Below are 26,024 nucleotides of genomic sequence, written 5' to 3' on the forward strand. Positions count from 1 at the left end.
ACAATGAGACACCTTTTCTTACTCGTATCACAGTCTGGCAAGTAAAGGCCCGGCTGCACCAAGTGTCGGCAAGGAACTCGGACAGCTGACGCTGAGGTCAATCGGTAGAAACCAATCACCCCATGACCTGGCAAATGCCACTACTGTGTGTATATGCTAGAAAGCCTCTCACTTGTACACAGGGTCTTACAGAAGAATATTTGTAATTGAGAAAAACTAGTAACCTCTGAATGTCTAACAATAAATTAGGCACATGGATAGAGCGGTGAAAGTAAGTGCTATACGTACCAACATGGCTAAATGGTGCAAATAAAATAGAAACGACAGTTGCGTGATACCACAGACAGTAGCAAATGCACAGAGCGATGCTGCCCCTCGTTTATGGATGCGTTCGTATACAGTAACACGAAGACCCATGTAAGAATGATAAACACCAAATCACAACAAGATTATGTCACCTCTACATGGGAAGGGGGGAGAATGATTGGGAAGGAGCTGTCAATTTTACTGATAATATTTTAGTTCTTAAGCTGAATCAGTTATAAAAGGGACTAAAATTTTTTCATGTGTCTATTTCATTTTGAAATTATGATACAAGCAAATATTTGAAAGTATGTATTAACCATTTTTTCTGATGTCGTCCACACAATTCCTAGCAGTTCAACACGTTAAGAAATAAGGCGGGAAAAGCACTATTGCAGAACAAGTCAAAAAAACTAAGCCCCAAATGGTCTAAATACAACAAAACTTCCTTCTGGGCTACTGCCTGAAAAACAAAATGTGTTCCTGTAAACCTCTGCTAAATGTTGATGTTCAAATCTAGCTGTTGAGTCACTTGTGGGTAAGAAAAAAGTTAACTGGTTACCCAGGTACTTTACTAATTTGTTACGAGGACATCGGTTGTTCAGGGGTTCGAGGTGCGCACTGCATACTCGTGTGTGAATCATGGTGCCCGCTCTGTTCGCTCCTGCTCAGCCCATGCCGTCTGCTTCTAGGAGTCACGACGCCATTCCAAGCATTACAGATCTGGGGCCTCTTTCACACTGGTGCTGAACAGGTGAGAGGGGCCTGTCGGGAAGAAATCTGGAAGAGAAATTCTTGCTGAGCTTGTCGTCATTCCTTTAAACCCAAGGGTGCTCTTAGGAGCAATTTATCATTAGTCTCTAGCGCAGTAACGCCATATGCCTTATGGTGACTGAGGAGGAGAACTTACCTCATTCATCCACGTCCGCGAGCCCCATTTCTACTAATGACATGTGAACTGGGTACTGTTCATCTTCATACAACGTCACTGTTTGTTGTGGTGCCTGAGCCTAAAATTAAAAGATACAGTTTAAAGAAAACACAGCAATGTAAAACGCTGCTGCCTTTTCCCTCCTACATCTGGCCAGTCACACAGAAGGGAAAAGGCATTCTCTAGATTTATTTATAATTTCTACTCTGTACTTCCAAAAGGCATCTGTGATGGTTTCCTGCTAAATTCCATTCCTTCCACTCTTAAATTCCTCCCCACAAGCTTCTCCTAGATGGAGCCACTGGGCTTTTAACACCACCGTCCAGTCCCGTTAAAGTTCATTTGCATTCCACACACAAAGCATCGCAGCAGCCTTACGTATAAACTGAGTTTGGGTGTCTGGCTGCCGAGGCACTCCTCCCAGCTGTGTCTGTGAGGGTGTGTCCAGAAGACACTGATGCTGAGTCAGAGGACCGGGAGGAAGAGACCCCCCCTCAGTGCGGGCAGGCACCACCCCCAGCTGGGGGCCCGGCTGGGACACAGGCTGGAGGAGGGGATTCTCTTCCTCTTTTGCTCCTGCCCTTGGACATCAGACTGCATGTTCTTCAGCGTTTGGACTCTGGGACTTGGACCAGTGGCCTCCCAGGGGGCCTTAGGCCTCAGACCAGGGGCAGCTCGCTGGCGTCCTTGGTTCTGAAGCCTCTGGGCTGACGCGTCTCCAGCTCGCAGAGGGCCTAGCGTGGGACCTGGCCTCCGTGATCAGGTGAGCCAGTTCCCCTAGCAAATCCCTCTTATGTAGCCCATTGGTTCCGACTCTCTGGAGAACCCCAACATACTGACCAAAGTTTGAATGTTACTCATAGAGGAGAAAAAATACATATCTGTAAGAAATACTTGCCCTGTCCACATTCTCACTGTTCTTGAGAGAAACCCTGCATGAACTATTCACATCACTCTGCACACGCAATACACGATACATACAGGGGTTTTCAAAAAGCACTTTCTAGTAACAGCATTGTCTCATTATGAGCTCACTGTTATTACAGCCAGTATGTCAGGAATCCAAAAATCGTGGGCCCAGGCAGGAACTGCAAAGGAGGGAAGCAGGAAGGGCTCGCGGGCCGGTGCTGAGGCCGGGGGTGGGCTGCAGGCTGCGCCCCTCTGCAGGGCGGCTGCTGCCCACTCAGCTGACGGCCATTTCCAGGGGCAGAGCCAGCATTCCTAGATTTTATACTCAATCAGAAGCCAGAAATACAGACTTCTTGGGTGAAATTTCCAATTTTACAACACTATACACTAAATAAAACATGATTTAGGCCAGATTCTGCCTGGGGGCTACTGCTTTGTGACATCCTACATCTCAGAAGAAGAAAGCATATCTGCATTAAACAGTCCAGAGTTTCTTATTTGACTTTTTTTGAATTCCCCTTGCACAACTCAGTCTACTTATTTCATCGTTTGATATGGGTTCTACTACATTAAACAGTTCAAAATTAGTATGATTATGTGATTAGTACCATTAGTATAATTCAGGCCTTTCCATGACCAGAACTCTCTGTTCTTTCCCACTTTTCTTTTAGGGTGCAGCTTAAATGCCACATCCCTGTCTTACTCAATTCAGTACTTGAGTGCCTAGTAGCGAGCAGCTTGAACACCCTTTTCTCAACTCTCCGAATGGAAAAAGTCACTCCTTGCCCTCCCCTGATCCTGAAAGTGACCTGTATCTCTGATGTGGTACTTAGTTCATTCAATAATTACATCAATGATTCCCCCCCCCCCCCCCCCCCCCGAGACAGAGTCTCACTCTCTTGCCCTGGCTAGAGTGAGTGCCATGGCGTCAGCCTAGCTCACAGCAACCTCAAACTCCTGGGCTCAAGCGATCCTCCTGCCTCAGCCTCCCGAGTAGCTGGGACTACAGGCGTGCACCACTGTGCCTGGCTAATTTTTCTATATATATTTTTAGCTGTCCATATAATTTCTATTTTTAGTAGAGACAGGGTCTCGCTCTTGCTCAGGCTGGTCTCAAACTCCTGAGCTCAAACAATTCTCTCTCCTCGGCCTCCCAGAGTGCCAGGATTACAGGCGTGAGCCACCGCGCCCGGCCATCAATGATATTTTATATCACTGTCGGGTAATAAAAAAGTTTATTAAATATAAACTAAGACAGCATTTAACAAGCCTTAAAATTAATCCTATAGTATATATAGCTTTATATGCTTTGCTTTATTACATTTTTGCAGGTAGAATTGCATAGAAACAAAGCACTTTACAAACTTAATAGGGACCAGAGAAATAGCTTTAAAATAATTTTGGCTAATTAAGACAGATACTTACCACGGAAGAAGCATAAAGTTGTTTTCCTTGAAGACAGTCTATCATAGCCCACAGTGCCTCCATGCTCCATTTGGGACAATACGGTATTCTTATCTTTCCTGAGTCCCTTAAGGGAGGTTTAAACCCTGCCAAGAGAACCTTTATGGCTCGGGCTGGGTACTGCATAAGATGAAGAGGAATTTGACACAATCTGTCACAAAAGAAATTCTCAAAATGTTTAGAATGTCACAATTAAAATTATAGCTAAAACTATAAAACTCTTAGAAGAAAACAGGGGAAGAGCTTCATGACACTGGATTTTGCAATGATTTTCTGGCTATGACACCAAAAGCACAGGAAACAAAGATCAGGTAAAATGGACTTCATCAAAATTTAAAACTTCTGTGTACCAAAGGACACAACAGAGTGCAAAGGAAACCTACAGAACAAAGAAAATACACATAAAAATAGACATTTCTTCAAAGAAGATAGAGAAATGGCCAACAGGAACATGGAAAGATGCTTAGCATTACGATGCAAATCAAATCCACAAGAAGATGCCCCCTCACGCCCATAAAGATGGCTACTATTAAAAAACACACAGAAAATAAACAAGTATTGGTGAGGATGTGGGGAAACTGGAACCCTTGGGCGCCGTTAGTGGGAACATGAAGCGGCAGAGCTGCCGTGGAGAGCAGCACGGCGGTTCCCCAAAATTAGGCACAGACTTAGCGTGTGACCCAGCAACTCCATTTCTGGGCATGTACCCAAAATAATTAAAACCAGGGACGTGAAGAGACATTTGTATCATACGAGCATTATTCACAATAGCAAAAAGGGTTCAGAAGCAACCCAAGGGTCCCTCCACCATGAAGGGACAACTAAGATGTAGTGTGTACTGCATGAGGGGGCTTCAAAAAGTTCATGGAAAAATGGAAAAAATAAAAATATAAGCTTTATTTCTCAACACAAGGTCCATCAAATTCAAGACACTTTTGTAAGCGATGACACCTGCCATTTAACTCCATTGCTAAAGAACTGAGGGTCTGGGAATTTAACCACGTCGATGTGGTCTTTTCTTACATTAACTCACGAAAAATTGGTGCACTTTAAAGACTTTCTAAGATTAGGAAACAAAAAAGAAGTCGGAAGGAGCCAAATCAGGCCCGTAAGCGAGATGCCTGCTGATTTCCCATTGAAACGCCTGCAGAATTGCCCTTGTTTGGTGAGAGGGACGGGCAGGCGCACAGTTGCGGGGAAGGACTCTGGTGAAGCTCTCCTGGGCACTTTTCTGCTAAAGCTTCGGCTTTTCCAAAATATTCTCATAATAAACAGACATCTTCATTCTTTGACCCTCCGGAAGCTCAACAAGCAAAATGCCTTGAGCATCCCCAAAACTGTCACCAGGACCTTTGTGGCGACCAGTTCAGTTTTACTTTGACTAAACCGCATCCACCTCCCGGCAGCCACTGCTCTGACTGCTGTCTTCAGGGTCACAGCGGTGAAGCCGTGTCCCACCGCCCGTTCCAGCTCCTCAAAGAAATGCTTCAGGATCTTGATCTACTTGTTTAAAATTTCCACTGCAGTCTCTGCTCTGTCTGCGGCTGTCTGGTGCCTACTGAGGGAAAGCTTGCTCAACTTTAGTTTTTAGTCAGAGTTGTGAGAGCTGACCAGTTGAGACGTCCATGGTGTTGGGTACTGCTTCTGCTGCTAACGGTCAGTCCTGCTCAACAGGGACTGCCAAGTTGAATTTTTTTCTTGCAAACTGATGCGGATGGTGCCGCTGCAGCTTCATCTTCAACATCGTTTCATCCCTTCTTAAAATGAGATATCCATCCGGAAATTACTGATTTCTGTGGGGCATTGTCCCGTAAACTTTTTTTTTTTTTTTTGAGACAGAGTGTCACTCTGTTGCCCAGGCTAGAGTGAGTGCCGTGGCGTCAGCCTAGCTCACAGCAACCTCAAACTCCTGGGCTCAAGCGATCCTCCTGTCTCAGCCTCCCGAGTAGCTGGGACTACAGGCACGCGCCACCATGCCCGGCTAATTTTTTTGTATACATATATTTTAGTTGTCCATATAATTTCTTTCTATTTTTAGTAGAGATGGGGTCTCGCTCTTGCTCAGGCTGGTCTCGAACTCCTGAGCTCAAACGATCCGCCCACCTCGGCCTCCCAGAGTGCTAGGATTTACAGGCGTGAGCCACCGCGCCCGGCCTCCGTAAACTTTTTGTAAAGCATCAGTGATTTCACCATTGTTACACTCAAGCTTCACCATAAATTTCATGTTTGTTCTTGCTTTGATTTTAGCAGAATTCATGTTGCTTTTTTCAATCTGACAGGGGCTCTTTTCAAACTGATGTCTTATCTTTCTTAGTGCCTCAAACTAGATCCTCCTCAGACATGTTATAACAAGTTGATAGAAGTTTATTTTTTTAAGTATGGTTTAGGAGGTGTGTTTTTTCTTTAAAGTTTATTTTGGCGCAAAAAAAATTGAAATCTGTGCAGTTTTTCATAGTATGCATTTTCTTTGAACTTTTTGAAGACCCTTCATACATATAATGGAATATTATCCAGTCTTAAGAAGGAAGGAAATTCTGACACATGCTACAACATAAATGACTCTTAACAACATTATGCTAAGTGAAATAACCAAGACACCAAAGGACAAATATTTTGTGATTTTACTTATATAAGCCACCTAGAATAGGCAAATTCATAGAGACAGAAAGTACATTATAGGTTACCAGGGACTGGGTGAGAATGAACTGGGATGCTATGGTTTAATAGGTACAGAGTTTCTGTTGGGAATAACAAAGAAGTTCTGGAAATGGAAAAGTGGTGGAAAAAAAAAAAAAGAAAGAAAAGTGGTGATAGTTGTATAACATTGTGAATAGTATTTAATGTCTATTAACTGCATACTTAAAAATAGCTAAAAGGGTAAATTTTATACATATTTTAACAATAAAAATCTGGATTAAAAATCCCAATACACAGCTTTAAAAGAGTTTTCTTTTAAAAGAGGCAAAATTTTCCCAGTAAAGAACTACCCAAAAAAAAAAAAAAAAACCCAAAAAACAAAAGTAAGAGTCCTAATTCAACTAAGTTGACGATTTTATTTGTTTACCTGTTTGCTGTCAGCTTTTCAGTCGATCCGTAATCAACAAATTGTACTAGGACAGTTAAAGGATTAAATTCTTTAATGGAAACAATTTTTGCTCTGTACCATAAGCCATCATCATATTCTGCAAGGCAAGGCATTTCTGGAAAGACAGAAAAAGGGAAAAAATAATATTGCTTTATATTTTCTTAAAAATCTTTTTGCTTTATCCTGAGAAAAGGAGATCAGTCCATCAAAGGGACATCTGCCCCCGACATGGCAGCACTATGCGCAGCAGCAAAGGCAGAATCGGCCTACGCGCGTGCCCACCGGCGGAGGACTGGAAAAGGACGACGGAGCATATACACAATGGAATACTACTCAGCCATAGAAAGAATGAACTCCTGTCATTTGTGGCAACACAGAGAGAACTGGAAGTCATTATATTAAGTGACATAAGCCAGGCACAGAAAGACTAATCCTGCACGTTCTCACTCATATGTGGGAGCTAAAAAAGTGGCTCTCGGCCGGGCGCGGTGGCTCACGCCTGTAATCCTAGCACTCTGGGAGGCCGAGGCGGGTGGATCGCTCGAGGTCAGGAGTTGGAGACCAGCCTGAGCAAAAGCGAGACCTCGTCTCTACTAAAAATAGAAAGAAATTATCTGGCCAACTAAAATATATAGAAAAAATTAGCCAGGCATGGTGGCGCATGCCTGTAGTCCCAGCTACTCGGGAGGCTGAGGCAGTGGGATTGCTTGAGCCCAGGAGTTTGAGGTTGCTGTGAGCGAGGCTGATGCCACGGCACTCACTCTAGCCCAGGCAACAGAGAGAGATTCTGTCTCAAAAAAAAAAAAAAAGTGGCTCTCATGAAGGCCACAAGTAGCCTGGTGGTTCCTGGAGGCTGGGAAGGGCGTGTGTGGTGGGGGTGGGGGATGCATGTTTAGATTTCAGAGCAGATGTGGTTAATGGGTACAAACACACAGTTAGGCAGAAGAAACAAGTTCTAATATTCGACAGGACAGTAGGGTGACTATAATAAATGATACATGCTCGAGGTGACGGATACCCCAAATATCCTAACTTGATCATTATACATGTACCCCATAAATATGTGTAGATATTATGTATCGAAATTTTTTTTTTAAACAGAAAAGTACAAAGAAGGGTATGTAACAACCATATGCTCACCATCCAGAAATAAACACTGAACTGTAGGCCTTATGTTAGCTTTTCTTCTTTTTGTTTATATTTTATAAATCTTTCTTCACTAATTCCTAAGGATTAAGCTTCAAAGAAAGGCACTTCTCCCATTCTTGAGCTCTAGTTCTTCTAACCCCGGGACTTAGCTCAGCCCGCCACTGCCCCAGCTCCACCCGCCCCCAATCACTTTTACTTTGGGCCATCACCTTTTGCAGAGGATAATAAATATGGTTTCTGTTGTTCCTGCCTTCAGTTCTGTCCTCCAATCCATCCTTTTTAAGACCACTAGGATTTTTAAAAATCCAATTACAGTAGCCTTGTTTACTAGTCTTCAGTGGCATATTAGCTGCCTGCGATAGCAAGTCCTCAGCATCGCAATTTACAGGCTCCTTCAGTTGTCTGTTCTCCCAAACAATCCCTACACATCTCCTCAATGATTTACCTCAACAGAATCACTTAAAGCCGTGGCGCCTCTATTTTAGCTCATGGCTGTCCCCCCATCCAGAATGTTCCCCTGAGCCTTTTTTGTGATAAACATCTCTTCTTTCAAAGCTCAGTGGCAACATAACTTTTGTAAAGCCCTGATTACTAACTACTGACCACTGCTTTCTCTGTGATCCCACAGCGTTATGCGTACCCCTTTAATATGCGCTGTTCTTTCCACACTGTGCTTGGTCAATGTCTCTTCTCTGCTAGACCACCTGTTCTTGAGTGCAGAGCTGTTGTTTGTATTCCTAACATGGTACCTGGTACAAGTATGTGCTCGAGTGTGCTAATGAGTACTAGGCTTGAGTAAAACTGGAAAAATTAGTATAGTATGTACTTCCCTTCTCTTAGGACATGACATGTTTAGATTTCAGAGCAGATGGCACGTGCCTCAGTTTCCCATCTTGCTCTATATCCTCCCTTATGTCCTCATGCCTTCTTTTACATAATTCCACAAAGAGGAATCCAGTTGTGGGTAAGTGGCATTGAAATACTAAAAGACTGATGGACACAGATTTTTATTTCCAATGATTTTTATCAGAGATTTATAAACAATTTCTTGAGTATATAAAGCCATGAAGACTCTCATCTAGCAGAGCGGTTCTGCATAGCAAGTAACTGAATCACTTAATCAGTCCCAACTTTTACCATTTCCAGCCTTAAAAACATGGCTGAAGTTTCATCTCCTCAAATAGAACTTTAAAACAAAAAACAAAAAAACTAGTTGTCATCTTAACCCATGAAAACAACTCCTTCAATAAAAACTCCTTATTCAAATGTAACTATTTAATAGGCACTTGCCTTTGAATCAACTTGACCATATGCATACTCAAAAAATTTTTATTGAATTATAAAATACCTACAGAAAAATACATAATTACAGATAGCTGCATGAATTTTATATCACATTATGCACAGATTGTGGGCTTTCCTTTGAGATACGAACACAATGAAGGAACTGTTTCTTCCTGACTATAAATCTGAGCGTACAAAAGAAATGATGAGTTTATTCTTTCACTCATTCAATATTTATGAGCACCTACTTGTGCCAGGTGCCCTTCTAATTGCTGGTGACACGAAGAGGCGTGTGCTCACAGTAGTACTTAGAAAAGGAGAGTGAGAGGGAAGGAGGTGGTGCTGCTGTACTTAGAGAGGCTGGGGAAACCTTCGAAAGGCAAAGGCAGAGCAAAACTGCTATAGACAGTCTGCAGGAAAAAGATTCCAGGCAGAGGGAACAGCAAGGCCTATTTATCAGCTAAAAGTCAGTTACAACCAATTAAAATCTCATTGAATACAATCAGGTGAGACATTAGGCTGATGTGTTTTTTTCCTTTGCTAAAATATCTTCTGATATGTACAAAACATCAAGCATAAATACCATCTCTATGTGTCACATGTTGCACTAACTAGAGACATTTTCCTCATAGGAGAATCACACACATTTAATAAAGATGGGAAGAATGTATTGAAAACAAAAAACAGTAGGAATTTGACCTATCCTGACAGAAACAGACATCATCTTACGTGGTTTGTAATTAAAATGATTGCCATTAAGGTCTGAAGGACAACTCTCTTAATTTCAGCTACTGGTAAAACCTCAAGCTTAGAAAATCATCTTTATGCAATTTTCCAACACAGCCTGATTTTTGGAAAGTGAAAATTTGCCAGGGGAGTCACTTAAGACAAGTTCTCCTTCTAATCTAGAAAATGGGAAAGAGATCATCTACGGAGTTATCTTGAGGAGTCAAAGAAATCAAGCACATGAAGTATTTTCCTCAGAAAAAATCAACTGACATTAGAAATAGCCCAAACTCATCAGCCCATCAAAACAAAAACATTAAGAATCTTATTTCAGGAAAGTAGTATGGAGATAACCCAGAGAATTAAAAGTAGACCTACCATTTGATCCAGCAATTCCATTACTGGGTATTTACCCAAAGGAAAAAAAGACAGTTTATAAAAAAAGACACTTGCACTTGAATGTTTATAGCAGCACAATTCACAATTGCAAAGATGTGAAATCAACCCAAGCACCCATCAATACATAAGAGGATTAATAAAATGTGGTATATGTATACCATGGAGTTCTACTCAGCCATAAAAATGGCGAACTAATACCATTTGTAACAACCTGGATGGAACTGGAGACCATTCTCCTAAGTGAAGTATTTCAAGAATGGGAAAACAAACATGTTCTCACTATTACATTGGAACTAATCGATCAACACTCAGGTGCACAGATGGTAGTAAAATTCAATGGAAATGAAGTGGGGAGGATGGGTAAATTCACGCTTAACAGGTACAATGCACACTAAGTGGGTGACAGACACACTGGTAACTTTGACTAAACTGTACAAAAGTAATTCATGTAACCAAAACGTTTGTACCCCCATAATGTTGTGAAAAAAAATCTTAATTCATTCAAAAAGTAATACACATACCTGTTCTAAAATCTGTCAGAGGAGGAAACATCTTCACATTCTTATTACACCTCCGCAGCGCTTCATCAAGGCTCTCGGATTCCGACTCCCAGCTGACTCCACTATCATCTGTGTCACTAGGCTGGTTATACTGATTACAATTTTCTACAGAATCAAGGCAAACGTATACCTAAGTGGAGGGAGGGAAATAAAAAAAACTTTCAAATTCTGTAATTTCTAGTATTCATTGATGTGGACAAAATTATTGTGGCAGCCAGCCTCCAAAGACAGTCCCAGGGATCACTGCTTCCTGACGCTCACCCTGTGTCCCTCCCACATTCTTCCACACTTGTCTTGTGGTCAGGAGAACATGACTGAGGTGACGGTGCATGACTGCTGGAGACCTGATTATACGAGACATGTGGCTTCTGTCTTGGTGGCACTCTGCCAGGGACTGCACACTCTAGGACGCTGCAGCCATGCTGTGAGCAGACAGCCAGAGATGCCCGGGCACAGGCATGACACTGAGCCCTCCAGGTGGCCTCATGTGAGTGAGTCTTTTGGGAAGTGGCTTCTGCAGTCCCCCATCAACATCCCGTCTGCAGCCTCATGAGAGAGCCTGAGCTAGAGGACTTAAGCAGCTCCCAGATTCCTCACCCTCATTTGTACTGTTTTAAGCTGCTCAGTTTGGGGTAACTCGGTACGCAGCAAATAACCAACACAAACATTATAAAAACCAGCAGAGGCTGTACACTGCCATGCCTTCTGGTGAGGTCAGACAGCAGCTCCCTCCCTTGCCTGCACGGGAACAGCTTCCTGTGGGGAAGGCTGAAGCAGCTGCTGAGGCTACTTATCATGTCTTCCTTTCTGCCAAAGACATGCCGCCGGATTTTCTCTAGTGTAATTATTCATTCATTCAATCAATATTCGTCAGGCGCCTACTATATGTCAGGCACTATCCTAGGTTCTGGGGATACATCCACGAACAACACAGACTGTCTTCACGGAGTTATATTCCGAGAGGCAGACAGACGTAACAAGCAAGGCAGTGGTGTGGAAAGACAGGGCAGGGTGAGAAGCAAGAAGAGGGAAAGGGAGTGAGATGTTCAAGATTTCACAGGTAGAAACAGTTCCACCTTAAAAATCTAAATATTCGCCATAAATGTAACATTGAATAAAGCAACACAATACTGGGAACCCAGCAGCTGCTTAAGAAATACTTGCTGCAAATATGAACATCTGAAGAGGACATTATAGAGTAGAACAAACTAGAGGTCACCAATTTTCAATTGTTTAAAATCAGGAAGATGGAGAAGTGGTTTAACAAGACCAGCATAGCTAGTTATGTTTTTAATCACCAACTAATCATTCGGATTACATACTTCACTGGGTGAGACAACATGCTTAACTTGCACAGCATAGAGTTCTTCCGAGGGAGGCAGAGCTGAAGACAAATACGGTGGTAAGACAGGAGTCTCTGTTTCAGACAAAAGCAATTCCTAAAACACCACAAATAAATTCAAATTTCAGGATGGCAATTATAAAAATCTATATTATAAAAGTTCATTATGGTGCCAATTTACTTCAATTACCAGAAAGCAAGCTCTTTCAAATACTGAACACCACAAAATGATTTTGTTGCGGTAGGATCAAGATGTGAAGATAAACAAAGATCTTTATATTCTTTTATCCCCCAATTAAAAAAAGTGTTTTGTGCAAAAATGCATGAATATGTATAGAGTTACATATATCTATAAATACACACATTCTAGAAGAATGGTTAACAAACGGTTAAGAGCAATTGCTACTAATGAGGAGGACTGGGGTGTATGAGGCACAGAACGGGGAACATATCCTTTTTTTACACATTTTTTTGGTATTTCATTTAAGACTAAGTACTTTATAATATAACGTAATAAAAATTAATGTATGAAATGCTAACAGAAGATTTAAGTTAAAATTATCAAAAAGGTGTGCTCTATAAAAGCTAAATACAAAGTTATGTGATTCCCAAAAGGATCATAGCATCTAGCAGCTGTTAAAAGCAAATACAAATAAAAACATGGGTGTACGTTTTTCTTTAAGTACCAGCAATATATTTTTAAAATATTCTTTTTAGTCTTAAAGAATATGGTAATTATCTTAAGAAGTGAAACCATCATATTCAAATTTGTAGGTTAATTTGTTACTACTTAACATTTCCAAACTGGTGGCTAATCAATCAAAAAACAAAACAAAAAAATATTTGCATCTAGGAAAGTTCAGCAAAAAGTGATTGTCCACTGTTGAATTTTGCTAATTTGTTTCAAAGTATTATAATAAGCACTTTACAATAAGCATACATTATTTTCATGGTTATCATTCACAGGAATGAAAAAGCACAAGTGACAAAAGAAAAAACATACATTGGAGTTCATGAAAACTAAAAACTTTGGTGCTTAAAAGGACCCTATCAAGAGAGTGAAAAGACAACCTACAGAATGGGAGAAAACATTTGCAATCATATCTGCTAAGGGACTTGAATATAGACTACATACAGAATTCTTAGAACTCCACAATAAAGAGATAAATAACCCAACTGTAAATGGACAGTAGGTAGGAAGAGATTTCTCCAAAGAAAATATACAAATGGCCAATAAGCCACGTGAAAAGATGCTCAGCATTACTAATCATCAGGGAAATGCATATCAGAACCACAGTGACACACCACTTCACATACACCCTAGGATGGCTGGAGACACAGACTACAACGGCGAGCTGGGGAGGAGGGATCCTCCCACGCTACTGGCGTAAATGCAATGTGGTGCAGCCACTCTGGGGAAGTCTTGGAGTTCCTTAGAATGTTAAGCACAGTTACCATAAGACTCAGTAATTCCACTCCTAGACATATGCCCCAGAGAAGGGAAAACATACACATCTGCATAAACACTTGCACATGATCAGGATTACTCACAATCACAAAAAGGTGGAAACAACCCATGTGTACATCAACAGATCAGTGGATAAACAAAATATATCCACACAATGTAATTTTATTTGTCAATAAAAAGGACTCAAGTACTAACACATACTACAACATGCATGAACCTTGAAAGCACCATGCTAAGTGAAAAGCCAGTGACAAAGGACCACATATTATCCGATTCCATTTAAATGAATTGTCCAGGACAGGCAAATACAGAGAGGCAGAAGATTAAGTGGTTGCCATGAAGCTGGGGAGGAGAAGAATGGGGAATAACTGCTGTTGGTAAAGAGCTTCTTACCAGGGTGATGATATGTTCTGGAATTAGTGGTGATGGTTGCAAAACTCAGTGAATGCTAAAAACCACCAAATTGCACATTTTGAAAAGGTGAATTCTATGGTATGTAAGAAAGTCTCAAGCTGTTATATAAAAAACTCTTATTTCCTGTCCTGCATCAGGTCCTTTATATGGATGAAGTATCCAAAGTTTCTAAAATATTTGGATTGCTGCTTACCTCAAACCTTATTTCCCATTCTTCTTCCTCATACTTTTTATTGTAATCTGTTGGTTTCTGAAATAATACAGTATTATTAATGAGTAAAACCACCTTTAACTATATAACACTGTTTTAAAGCACTTTCATATTTAATCCCCACAAAACCTGGGTGCATGTCCTTGCTGGCATTGATTTAGTTATTTCAGATTTACTACAAGAAACTCTAATGTTCCGAGTAATCTTACTATCTTAATTTTTCAACAATAAGAATCCTCAAAAATCCAGCCTGAAGCAACAACACAGTGAGACCTCATCTCTCCAAAAAAAAAAAAGAAAAAAAATTCGCTGGGTGTGGTGGCATGTGCCTATAGTCCCACTATACTTAAGAGGCTGAGGCAGGAGGCTGGCTTGAGCTCAGGAGTTCGACGTTACAGTGAACTAGGACTGGGCCACTGCACTCCAGCCTAGGTGACAGAGGGAGACCCTATCTCAAAAAAAAAAAAAAAAGAAAAGAAAAGAATTCTCAAAATAATGCCAACACATGTCAATGGTAATTAGTTTATGAAAGAGTGGGAGCTCTTACCTTTCCCTATAAAATGTTCACAGCGAAAAGTCCACCCAGAAAGGAGAGACTAATCTTTATAAAACCAGCTTAACGATGGAACACTTTTACATACACACACGTCTCTGCTTTAAAGAAAAGGCTGGCAGTGAGGATTATAGGTACAAAGTAATATCACAGTTGCTTTCTTTTTTTTTTTTGATGTAGAGTCCCACTCTGTCGCCCGGGCTAGAGTGCCGTGGTGTCAAGCTCACAGCAACCTTAAACTCCTGGGCTTAAGCAATCCTCCTGCCTCAGCCTCTCGAGTAGCTGGGACTATAGGCATGTGCCACCATGCCCCGCTAATTTTTTCTATATATATTTTTAGCTGTCCATATAATTTTTTCCTATTTTTAGTAGAGACAGGGTCTTGCTCTTGCTCAGGCTGGTCTCGAACTCCTGCGCTCAAACAATCCGCCTGCCTCGGCCTCCCAGAGTGCTAGGATTACAGGCGTGAGCTACTGCGCCCGGCCCACAGTTTCTATTTGAAAGAAGAAAGTAGTTTTCTATATTGAACAGAACACTCAATGGTTGTGTACTGTCAACAAAATGAACATTTAAAAACATTAACAAGAAGGCCCAGCATGAGTGGCTCATGCCTGTAATCCTAGCACTTTGGGAGGCTGAGGCAGGGGCATCGCTTGAGCCCAGGAGTTTGAGACCAGCCTAAACAAGAGTGAGACCCCATCTCTACAAAAAATAGAAAAATTAGTGGTGAATGGTGGCTGCGCCTGTAGTCCGAGCTACTTGGGAGGCTGAGGCAGGAGGATTGCGTGAGCCCAGGAGTTTAAAGTCGTTATGAGCTATGATGACGCCACTGCACTCCAGCCCGGGCAACAGAGCAAGACTCTATCTTAAAAAACAAACAACAAAAACCAAAAAAAAAAATACCCCTTGCAAATAAATTGTAACTCTAGACATAAAAATATCTTGATATAAAATGTTAATGATGCATACCCTATTCCTATAGAAGATTTACAGCAGCTTGAACTATGAAACCATATCCACAGCAGGCTAATTATCTTTTTAAAAGTGTTAAACACAGAAGCATCAGGCAGTTGGAATGGGCCATTTATGAAAGCTAAGCTCAAAATGTGCCTCTGAGTTTCCTGTGAGAAATTTTATAATATATGGCTTTTCTGTCACGTAAAAGGAAAAAACATTTCATCTGGGGAAAGAGTCCTCTTCTGGTATTGAATTCTATTGAAGATTTTATAACATGCACCCCTGTATTCAAACAACACTAGATCACTAGGTTTGAAGGTACAGAATCATTAATTTAGTCTTAATGTAATTGAAGTCTTTTTCAGGACATTTACAAAGCATGATATACAGTGTATTTCTTTCTCTACAGAGAATTTACAAGTCCTCTTTACTCTCTTAATAGATCAGATACATAGAATCATATTTAAGACTTTAGCTGTAAGACAAAATGTGACACCTTTAACCAGAATTTTTCTATAGTTTAGATTTTTATAAAAAAAAATAGTTCACTTACTTCTTTCAATATCTCCTCAGAATGTTCAAAAGTACAATGTTTATAGTGTGCCATAAAGTAAGACAGTGACATTCCACCAAAATAAAGATGAATAGATAATTTCTCCCAGGGATTTTTCGGTAATTCCTATTTAAATTCAATAAAGAAGATTATTATTATAAAGTCTATTTGATGACTAAAATTTTATAGTCAACAAATATGAAATTAGGCTTCTGACAATCACAGCATTATCAGACAGTCTGGATAGTGACTCATGTCATAGAATTTTCTTCCTGGTATTTTGACAGGTTATGAGGCAGTAATTCTATTACTTAGGTTTATGTAACATATATTTATATCTCCATAGAGTTTTCTAGCTATTTACTACAAAATAACCTACTATATATAACTTCCTATATATGTTGTCTTTAGATGATACCAGTAGTTTATACTAACAAGAAGGCATGTTCAGTGGTGAAAAAATGAAGTTTCATTAAAAATCCCAAAATGGCAGGACTTAGAAGAAATTAATAGTCTAAAACAGGCATCATGCCATCTTTAAAACTCTGAATAAAGCTCATTTACAATCACTGGGTATCGAATGTGTCCAGAACTGATAGGCTGGCCCGCGGGGACTTCTCTCCGTTTCCACTGGCCACACCGCGTCCAAACCCGTCTTCTCGCCGAGCCAGGCCGCTGCCGTCCCTTGTCCCCGCTGCGGCTGCCTGGCGGGCCCCGCTCCCGGCGTGCCCCCAGCGCTCGTCTCCAGCACCCGCACGGGCTGTCCTCGCGCCATTTTAAGGTCTTGACTCAAATGCCACCTGCGCAGGGACGTCTTCCCGACACCGTGTTTAAAATGGATCTTCCTCCCCTCTCATCAGCCTTTCCTGCTTAGTTTTTCTTCCCAGCACTTATCACTAATATTCCTATCGTTCATGTTTTTGTTTTCTGCCTCCCACCATGAAAATGGAAGCCGCAGGGGGCAGCGAGTTCCGCCCGCTCGGCCCCGCTGACTCGGGCCAGCAGCGCCGCGCGGCGGCGGCGGCGTCAGGGCTGCGGCACCCGCGCTCGCGGCCCCGACAAACCCGCAGCCTCTGCTGTATCACAAATGACTCCTCCACCTGCGTTAATTAAGCTGAGCAGCAGAAAAAGCTGCTTGGACAAACTAAACAATCTCAATCGCTGCCTTACGTCAGTGACCGGCACGGACCTGCCCACGTAACTGGGGGGCTCTCGGCGCTGCCATCAGCCGCTTTCTTACTTAAGTGGCTCTGCGCCTCTTTTCAAGTCCTTGTCACCCTGTCCTCACTCTTCAACACAGAAACGCTTTCCTTGCCATTTCTATACTTTCCCACCCTCGAGTCCTCCAACCCAGCAGGCTGACCCCGTTCCCTCGCTGCTCGCCGACCCGACCTCTCCCGCACCCTACCCGCCACCGCCCAGCCGCGCGGCCACGCCGCCTCCCGTGCCTTCGCGCACTTCCTCTCCCGGGTCCCAGAACTTGACCATCTTTTCTTTAAGGAATACCTCAATTCTCCCTGCCTCTAAATTCCTATCACATTTAACCCTTTTTACCGATCACTTGGCTCTCGGCATGTTGCTTTGCAGTGTGAATTTTTTAGGTTTACGTCTCGTTTCACTAACTAGATAAGGTCTTTGAGGAAGGGATCATGACAGACTCTCGGAATGGCCTGCGTGGACTGCCACAGTGCTGCAGACACGGCACACCCTAAACACTGCCACCAGGATTCGTGAACACACCCAGCGATTTAACACTGCCCTCTGTATTAAAATAAGTTGTTAATAAAAAATCTTCCAAATTACTGACTTCAATGGTTACGAAAATTCTCAGGAACTTGTTTAAAGTTAGGTTTATTTAAAATAAGCCTAGGAACCAAAGGGGTAACTTCTTTTAAGTTAATGAGTAATTTACATTCACACAAGAATACACATATACCATTGCTTATCATCAAAAATATCCCTCAAATTATGTTAATTATAACATTTTATGGCAAATAATTTAAACTATATATGCTTTAAACACAAATTACCATAATATGTATTTCCACCTCTCTCTTTGAAAGCAGTTCCTGAAGAAGCTCTATTGCATCTGGCTGCCAGACATTCCCAACCTATTTGAGATTAATAAACTCAGATTCTTTTACACTTTCATAAAATAAGACAAATCAGGAGCAAATTAAGATACACAAAAAGTAGCCACAAACAAGTAATACTAGACAGCAGCGTAAAATACACAGTTTTCGGAGAGTATCATGGGTATATGGTAAAAATGATCCTAAATAATTTTTTTTTTTGAAACAGAGTCTCATTCTGTCACTCTGGGTAGAGTGCAGTGGCATCATCACAGCTCACTGCAACCTCAAACTCTTAGTCTCAAGTAATCCTACTGCTGCAGCCTCCCGACTAGCTGGGACTACAGGCGACCACCACCATGCCTGGCTAATGTTTTCCTACTTTTAGTAGAGACAGGGTCTCGCTCTTGCCCAGGCTGGTCTCCAACTCCTGACCTCAAGCAATCCTCCCACCTTGGCCTCCTAGAATGCTAGGATTACAGGCGTGAGCCACCGCGCCCAGCCTTAAACCAGTAATTTGAATGAGCTTCTTCCTATAGTACTCACTTATAACATTTTATGCTTTAAAAATATAAACCTACATTAAAAACAGAATATCACATTGAAAATTTTTAAAAAAGACCAATATGCCAACGTAGTGCTTCTAGAAGGCCTATAATACATATTCATTAAGAAGCAGTGACTGTTATATTTTTATGTGTTAAGAGGGTTACATGGCAAGGAAGTGAGCCTTCTGAAGTGGATCCTCCATCCCCAGTCAATCCTTCAGATGGCTCCACTCCTGGTGGACATTTTGCTTAAAGTATCATGAGGGACCCCTTGTCAAAACCACCCAGCTAAGCCACTCCCACTCCGAGGAGAAATCCCTCACAGAAATTGTATGAAATAATGAAAGTTTATTTTAGACCACTAATCCTTAGCTTAATTTGTTATGCAGGAGATAATTAATAAGCTACTCTTTTATCTGATTTCATCTTTAAAATTTATAACTTCATTTGATAAAGAAATAAATTTTTACAATTTTATGCCTTCCCATCTATGAACAGATTACGTCCCTTCATTTATTCAGATGTTTTATATCCTTCAGTATAATTCTGTAGTTTTTTTCATAAAGGCCCTTTAAGCTGTCTTATTAAACTTATTTGTAGGTATTTTATTATACCTATTTTTTTTGTTGCAACCGAGATTTTTTTTTACATTCTAAATAGTTCTAAAAAATAAAAAAAAATTAAAATTAATTATCCCACAAATTATTACATACTCACAGGTATAGTATTATAGAGCTGACAAGGAATACAAAACTGGGGTATATCAGGATACAGCAAAATAGGGTAAAGATGACACTGTGGAATCTTCTCAGTGAATCCATGATCTAAATATTGTACCTGAAACAGGCCAAATAAAATGTATAGTTAAAATTTATAACTAAAAGCTAGGGGACAGAGGGATTTCCTGGTATTAAAAGAAAAGATCCTGTAAAGATAACTCAATTTGGATTCGAAAAAAACTTCCAGAAAAACAGCAACATTGTATTTATTCCCTTATCCTATGGTGTATCAAACCTCAATGTATAAAGGTTTTCTTACCATAATCTATAAATCAAAACTTCTTTAAAACTAGGTCTTATTAGATTTACAAATTCAGGAGCAACTCCTTTTTGAAATGCTTTATATAACTCTGACAATTCAATTTCTAAACTGTCTTAAGAATAAGGAATGCCAGTAAGTTATTTCTTCTGCTCCAATGAAAAGAAATGACCATATCACTGTTTAATTAAGATGTCTTCTTCGCATTTTAAAAAATAAAATAGAATTGAATAAAAAATATCTGAGTGTATCACAGGTAGTTAGGGTGTTATGGTTTCATGAAATGTTTATTTCTTAATGTAGATCACAGGATAAACTATAAAAGATACCAGGTTAAGGAGTGAAAACACTGTGTACACACTTCAAATGTAAAATGTATTTTTCCTATTGAAAAAAAGGAAATAATAGGAAAAAGTAGGAAAAAAGAAAAGGCAACGATTAAACTCTCAAAGTACTTTTAAGTAACTTAAACAGGTATTCAGATAGCGTGAGAAATTTTTATAAAAGTTCACCATCTTTTTTATTTGGATTTCACACATGTAAAGTTTATGAAGTATGATAACTTGATGAAAACTGAGTTTCAGTTTACCTCTGTACTAAGGAAGAAAAGGGCAGCAGTTATCTGAACTCAAATGTATGTGGAAAACTGATGCATTTGCATATAAACACTTGGATCTATCATAAGTATCCAGATGCTTAAGTATTCACCCCAAAATTTAAAACCATTTTAATTCTATTAAAACCATTAACAGTTTACAGTCCAGCAGAAGCAGCACAAGACTTAGAATCGGAAGTTCAGAATCAGATGCTTGGATGTGAACTCCGGCATTACTACCCACTGATAAGATGATCCTAGCAGGTCACTGAAGCTAAATTGTAATTTTCTTATTAGTAAAATGGGAATCATAATCTATATCTAGGATAGTTGTAAACAAATTATAAAATATGAACGCACATACATGAAAAAAGCTAAAAAACCTCAAGTGCTATGTACTTGTCAGGTATCACTGTCAAACACAAGTGCCAAATATCTGAAAAGTACTTCATTAGTTTCATTGGTTTACTTAGTAAATACAATGTCAATAGAGGTATTTTCATCTATATTTGTGTGTGTGTGTGTATACACACACACACACACACACTTTTTAAAGCATGTAGCTATTTTTGAAGATTTTTTTACAATTTCAAAATATTACAGGGGTACAAATGTTTTTGGTTACATGGATCGCTTTGTTATGCTTGAGTCAGGGTCATAAGTGTGCCCATCACCAGATAGTGTTCACTGTACCCATAGGCAAGTTTTCACCCATCCCCTCCGCTCCCCTTCCCCTGCTTGATTTCCACTGAGTTTTACTTCCCTTTGTGCACATGTGTGCTCATCAGTTTAATAGCAAGTACATGTCGTGTTTGTTTTTCCATTCTTTAGATACTTCACTTAGGATAATGGTCTCCAGTTCCACCCAAATTGTTGTAAAAGGCATTAACTCATCCTTCTTCATGGCTGGGTGGTATTTCACAGTATACATATACCACATTTTGTTAATCCACTCATGAATTGAGGGGCACCTGGGCTGATTCTACATTTTTGCAATTGTGAATTGTGCTGCAGTAAGCTTTCGAGTGTAGGTGTCTTTTTGATAAAATGACTTCTTTTCATTTGCATAAATACCCAGTAGTGGGACTGGTAGATCAAATGATAGGTCTATTTTCAGTTCTTTGAGGAATCTCCATACTGTTTTGCACAGAGGTTGTACCATTATATAATTTGCAGTCCCACCAACAGTGTATAAGTGTTCCTTTCTCTCTGCATCCATGCCAGCATGTGTAGTTTTTGGACTTTTTAATAAAAGCCATTGTAACAAGGGTAAGGTGATATCTCACTGTGGTTTTAATTTGCATTTCCCTGATGATTAGTGACATTGGGCATTTTTTCATGTTTACTGGCCATCTGTCTATCTTCTTTTGAAAAGCTTCTGTTCATGTCTTTTGCCCACTTTTTAATGGGGCTGCTTGTTTTTTTTCTTGCTGATTTGCTTCAGTTCTTTGTAAATTCTGGTGATAAGCCCTTTATCAGATACATAGCTTGCAAATATTTTTTCCCATTCTGTAGGTTGTCTATTTGCTCTGTTGATCATTTCCTTAGCTGTGCAGAAGCTTTTCAATTTAATCAAGTCCCATTTATCTTTGTTGTTGTTTTGATTGCCATTGGGGTCTTCTGCATAAATTATTTGCCTAAGCTGTTATCTAGAAGAGTTTTTCCAACATTTTCTTCTAGCATTCTTGTAAGTTTCATGCCTTACATTTAAGTCTTTTATCCATCTTGAACTGATTTTTGTGTGTGGTGACAGATATGAATCCTGTTTCATTCCTCTGCATGTGGCTATCAAATTCTCCCAGCACCATTTATTGAGCAGGGATTCTTTTCCCCAGTGTACATTATTGTCTGCTTTGTCAAAGATCAGCTGGCTGTATGTAGATGGTTTTATATCTTGGTTCTGTTTCATTGGTCTACGTCTCTATCTTTGTGCCAATACCATGCTGTTTTGGTTACTATAGGCTTGTAGTATCATTTGAAGTCTGGTAATGTGATGCCTCCAGATTTATTCTTTTTGCTTAAGATTGCTTATCTATTTGGCCTCTTTTCTGATTCCAAACAAAGTGTATAATAATTTTTTCTAGATCTATGAAATATGATGTTGGTATCTTGATGGAGATTGCTTTGAATCTGTAAATCACTTTGGGTAGTATGGACATTTTAACTATGCTGTTTCTATTGATCCATGAGCATGATGTTTTTCCATTTGTTTGTGTCTTTTGTGATTTCTTTCCTCAGTGTTTTGTGGTTCCCTTTCACATCCTTGCTTAAGTATATTCCTAGGTATTGTATTTTCTTTGTGGCTATTGTGCATGGTACCGAGTCTTTGACTTGACTCTCAGCTTGACTGTTACTGGTCTATAGGAATGCTACTGATTTGTGTACACTGATTTTGTAACCCGAGACTTTGCTGAATTTACTTACCAATTTCAGGAGTCACTTGGTGGAGTCTTTGGGGTTTTCTAGATATAATATAATATCATGAGCAAAAAGTGATAGTTTGACCTCTTCTTTCCCAATTTGGATACCCTTTCTTTCTTTCTTTCCTTCCTTCCTCTTTCTTTCTTTCTTATTGGAGACAGAGTCTCACTCTTTTTCCTGGGCTAGCGTGCCATGGTGTCGGCCTAGCTCACAGCAGCCTCAAACTCCTGGGCTCGAGCGATCCTCCTGCCTCAGCCTCCCGAGTAGCTGAGACTACAGGCACATGCCACCATGACCAGCTAATTTTTTTCTATTTTTAGTAGAGACAGGGTCTCACTCTTGCTAAGGCTGGTCTCAAACTCCTGACCTCAAGTGATCCTCCCTCCTCGGCCTCCCAGAGTGCTAGGATTACAGGCGAGAGCCACCGCGCCTGGCCCCCTTTATTTCTTTCTTTTGCCTGATTGCTCTGACTAGGACTTCCAGCACTATGTTGAATAGAAGTGGTGACAGTGGGCACTCTTGTCGTATTCCAGTTCTTAATGGGAATGCTTTCAACTTTTCCCCATTCAGTATGATGTTGGCTGTGGGTTTGTCACAAATGGCTTTTATAATTTTATATGGCCATATAAAAGCCACATGTGGCTTTTATAATTTTGAGATATGTTCCTTCTATGCCTAGTTTGTTGAGCGTTTTTATCACGAAAGGGTGATGAATTTTGTTGAATGCTTTTTTTTAACATCTATTGAGATGATCCTATGGTCTTTATTTTTGCTTTTGTTTATGTGGTTAATCACATTTATGGATTTCTGTATGTTGAACCATCCTTGCATCCCTGGGATGAAGCCCACTTGGTCATGGTGGATTATTTTTTTGATGTGCTACTGAATTTGGTTTGCTAGTATTTTATTATTTTTGCATCTATATTCATAAGGAATATTGGTCTGTAGTTTTCTTTTTTTGCTATGTCCTTTCCTGGCTTTGGTATCAAGGTGATTCTCGTTTCATAGAATGAGTTGGGAAGGATTCTCACCTTCTCAATGTTATGGAATAATTTCCGGAGTATGGGTACCAGCTCTTCTTTGTAGATTTGGTAAAATTCAACTGTGAATCCATCTGGTCCAGGACTTTTTTTTGTTGGAAGCCTTTTTATTACTGCTTCAATCTCATTGCTTGTTATTGGCCTGTTCAGGAGTTCTATTTCTTCCTGATTGAAACTTGGGAGAGGTTGTATGTTTCCAGGAATTTGTCCATTTCCTCTATGTTTTTGAGTTTATGTGCATAGAGGTTTTCATGGTATTCACAGATGATATTTCGTATTTCTGTGGTATTAGTTGTAATATCTTTTTCATTTGTGATTGAGCTTATTTCAGTCCTTCCTTTTCTATTCCTTGGTTATTCTAGCAAGAGGTCTATCAATTTTGTTTGTATTTTCAAAGAACCAACTTTTTGTTTCACTGATCCTTTGTATTGTTTTTTTGTTTTCCATTTCATTTAGTTATGCTCTGAGCTTAGTTATTTCTTTTCCTCTGCTGGCTTTGGGTTTGGTTTGCTCTTCTTTTTCCAGTAGATTTTGAACAAAAATTGAGTGCTATCTCATTATTCTGGAAATGTAAATTAGTCCTTACTCTGAAAGATCAGCTGGGCCATAAATAAATTTGCTAAGGAGGTATGTAACATATTGAAAAACAAATAAGGGCTACCAAGTATAACTGAGTGGTTCATCCATTAAGGTACAGTGATCAAATCCCTACCCTGGAAATTTCTTTGGTTATTGAGGTTACTAAATGTATTTGAAAATAAAAGAAAGATTCTCACTACAAATAGAAGTATAATGTAGGTGACTAATCTTCCTACACAATTAAATTCATCAAAAAACATTTCAATAAAATTTTCATATATCCAGACTTAAAAGATCACTTAATGCTGTAGCATTTAGCCTGAGAATAGCTACAAAAGAATGTCAGACTCACCCTGATCATGCCGCCTACAACTTCCATCACCTTGCCTCGATGCCACATAGTATCGGATCCTCTTACTGCACAGGCTTCTCCCTTTTTCCAGAAATAAGGCTCCAAAAGACCAAGGCATTTTAAATTACACTGAATTTCATTCATCATTTTTACTAGCTCAAATTCTGGAAAAAATATTAAAGACAGAAAAGCATATAGGAAAAATTTCCTATCACTTTTCAATAAAAAGTCATCACCAATCTTTAATAACTTCATAATTTAGGTAATACAAAGAACTAAAAATCGATCCCATAGGACTTTCATAAAAATCTGTGTGTTTCAAAACATACCACTAATAGCATACAAATAATTATTCTGATCTTTGATTATTATGATTATTACTTTTTTAAGAGATGGGGCCTCCCTCTGTCACCCTGGCTAAGGTGCAATGGTGCAATCTAGCTCACTGCAACCTCCAACTCCTGGACTCAAGCGATCCTCCTGCCTCAGCCTCCAGGGTAGCTGGGACTACAGACATGTGGCACCATGCCTGGCTAATCTTTTTGTTTTCTTTTCTTTCTTTCTTTTTTTTTTTTTTTTTTTTTATGAGAAGAGGTCTCACCATGGTACTTGGGCTAGTTTCAAAGTCCTCGCCTCAAGCAGTCCTTTTGCCTGAGCCTCCTTAGCTGCTGGGATTACAGGCATGAGCCACCACACCTGGAACTGATCTTTGATTATATTTTGAGAGTACAAACATAATAAAGAGCTCTAAACACATGCCAGATGGCCTAACATAAAAGAACTACCAACTTTGGATGTCATTTTGGCAGCACACCTAAGTAAAACAGAACATGAGTTATGTATTACTTGATGCTTAGATACAGTATAACACTGGGGATATAAAATTAAAATAAAATTAAAATTTTGAATTTTGCTTTAACTGCCAATTGACCCATTATTTCCTCAGTAAATACATATCCCCATAACTGATACACAGAAGGCAAGCTCTGGAGTCCGTTCCCATCCCAGTCCTACAGCTTTAATTGTGTGATCTTGGATAATCCCTTGCCTCCATGAGCCTCAGTTTATTCT

At 40.0% G+C, this 26,024-nt stretch overlaps 1 protein-coding gene across 2 annotated transcripts in view; it reads right to left on the reverse strand.

Moving 5' to 3' along the window:
- Positions 1–1,214: 1,214 nt before the first annotated feature.
- RNF17 (ring finger protein 17) overlaps positions 1,215–26,024 on the reverse strand; it is a 101,468-nt gene continuing 76,658 nt past the window's right edge. For both annotated transcript variants that reach the window (XM_069467469.1, XM_069467468.1), the window contains exons 26-35: positions 24,954–25,117; positions 19,646–19,765; positions 18,339–18,419; positions 16,309–16,434; positions 14,228–14,284; positions 12,133–12,249; positions 10,772–10,940; positions 6,672–6,807; positions 3,569–3,758; positions 1,215–1,313 (exon numbers count right to left, since the gene is read on the reverse strand). In XM_069467469.1, coding sequence (XP_069323570.1) covers positions 1,215–1,313; positions 3,569–3,758; positions 6,672–6,807; positions 10,772–10,940; positions 12,133–12,249; positions 14,228–14,284; positions 16,309–16,434; positions 18,339–18,419; positions 19,646–19,765; positions 24,954–25,117 — 1,259 coding nt within the window. The remainder of the gene's footprint in view (positions 1,314–3,568; positions 3,759–6,671; positions 6,808–10,771; positions 10,941–12,132; positions 12,250–14,227; positions 14,285–16,308; positions 16,435–18,338; positions 18,420–19,645; positions 19,766–24,953; positions 25,118–26,024) is intronic.

The sequence above is a fragment of the Eulemur rufifrons genome, chromosome 4 (genome assembly GCF_041146395.1).
Source record: "Eulemur rufifrons isolate Redbay chromosome 4, OSU_ERuf_1, whole genome shotgun sequence".
NCBI lineage: Eukaryota > Metazoa > Chordata > Mammalia > Primates > Lemuridae > Eulemur > Eulemur rufifrons.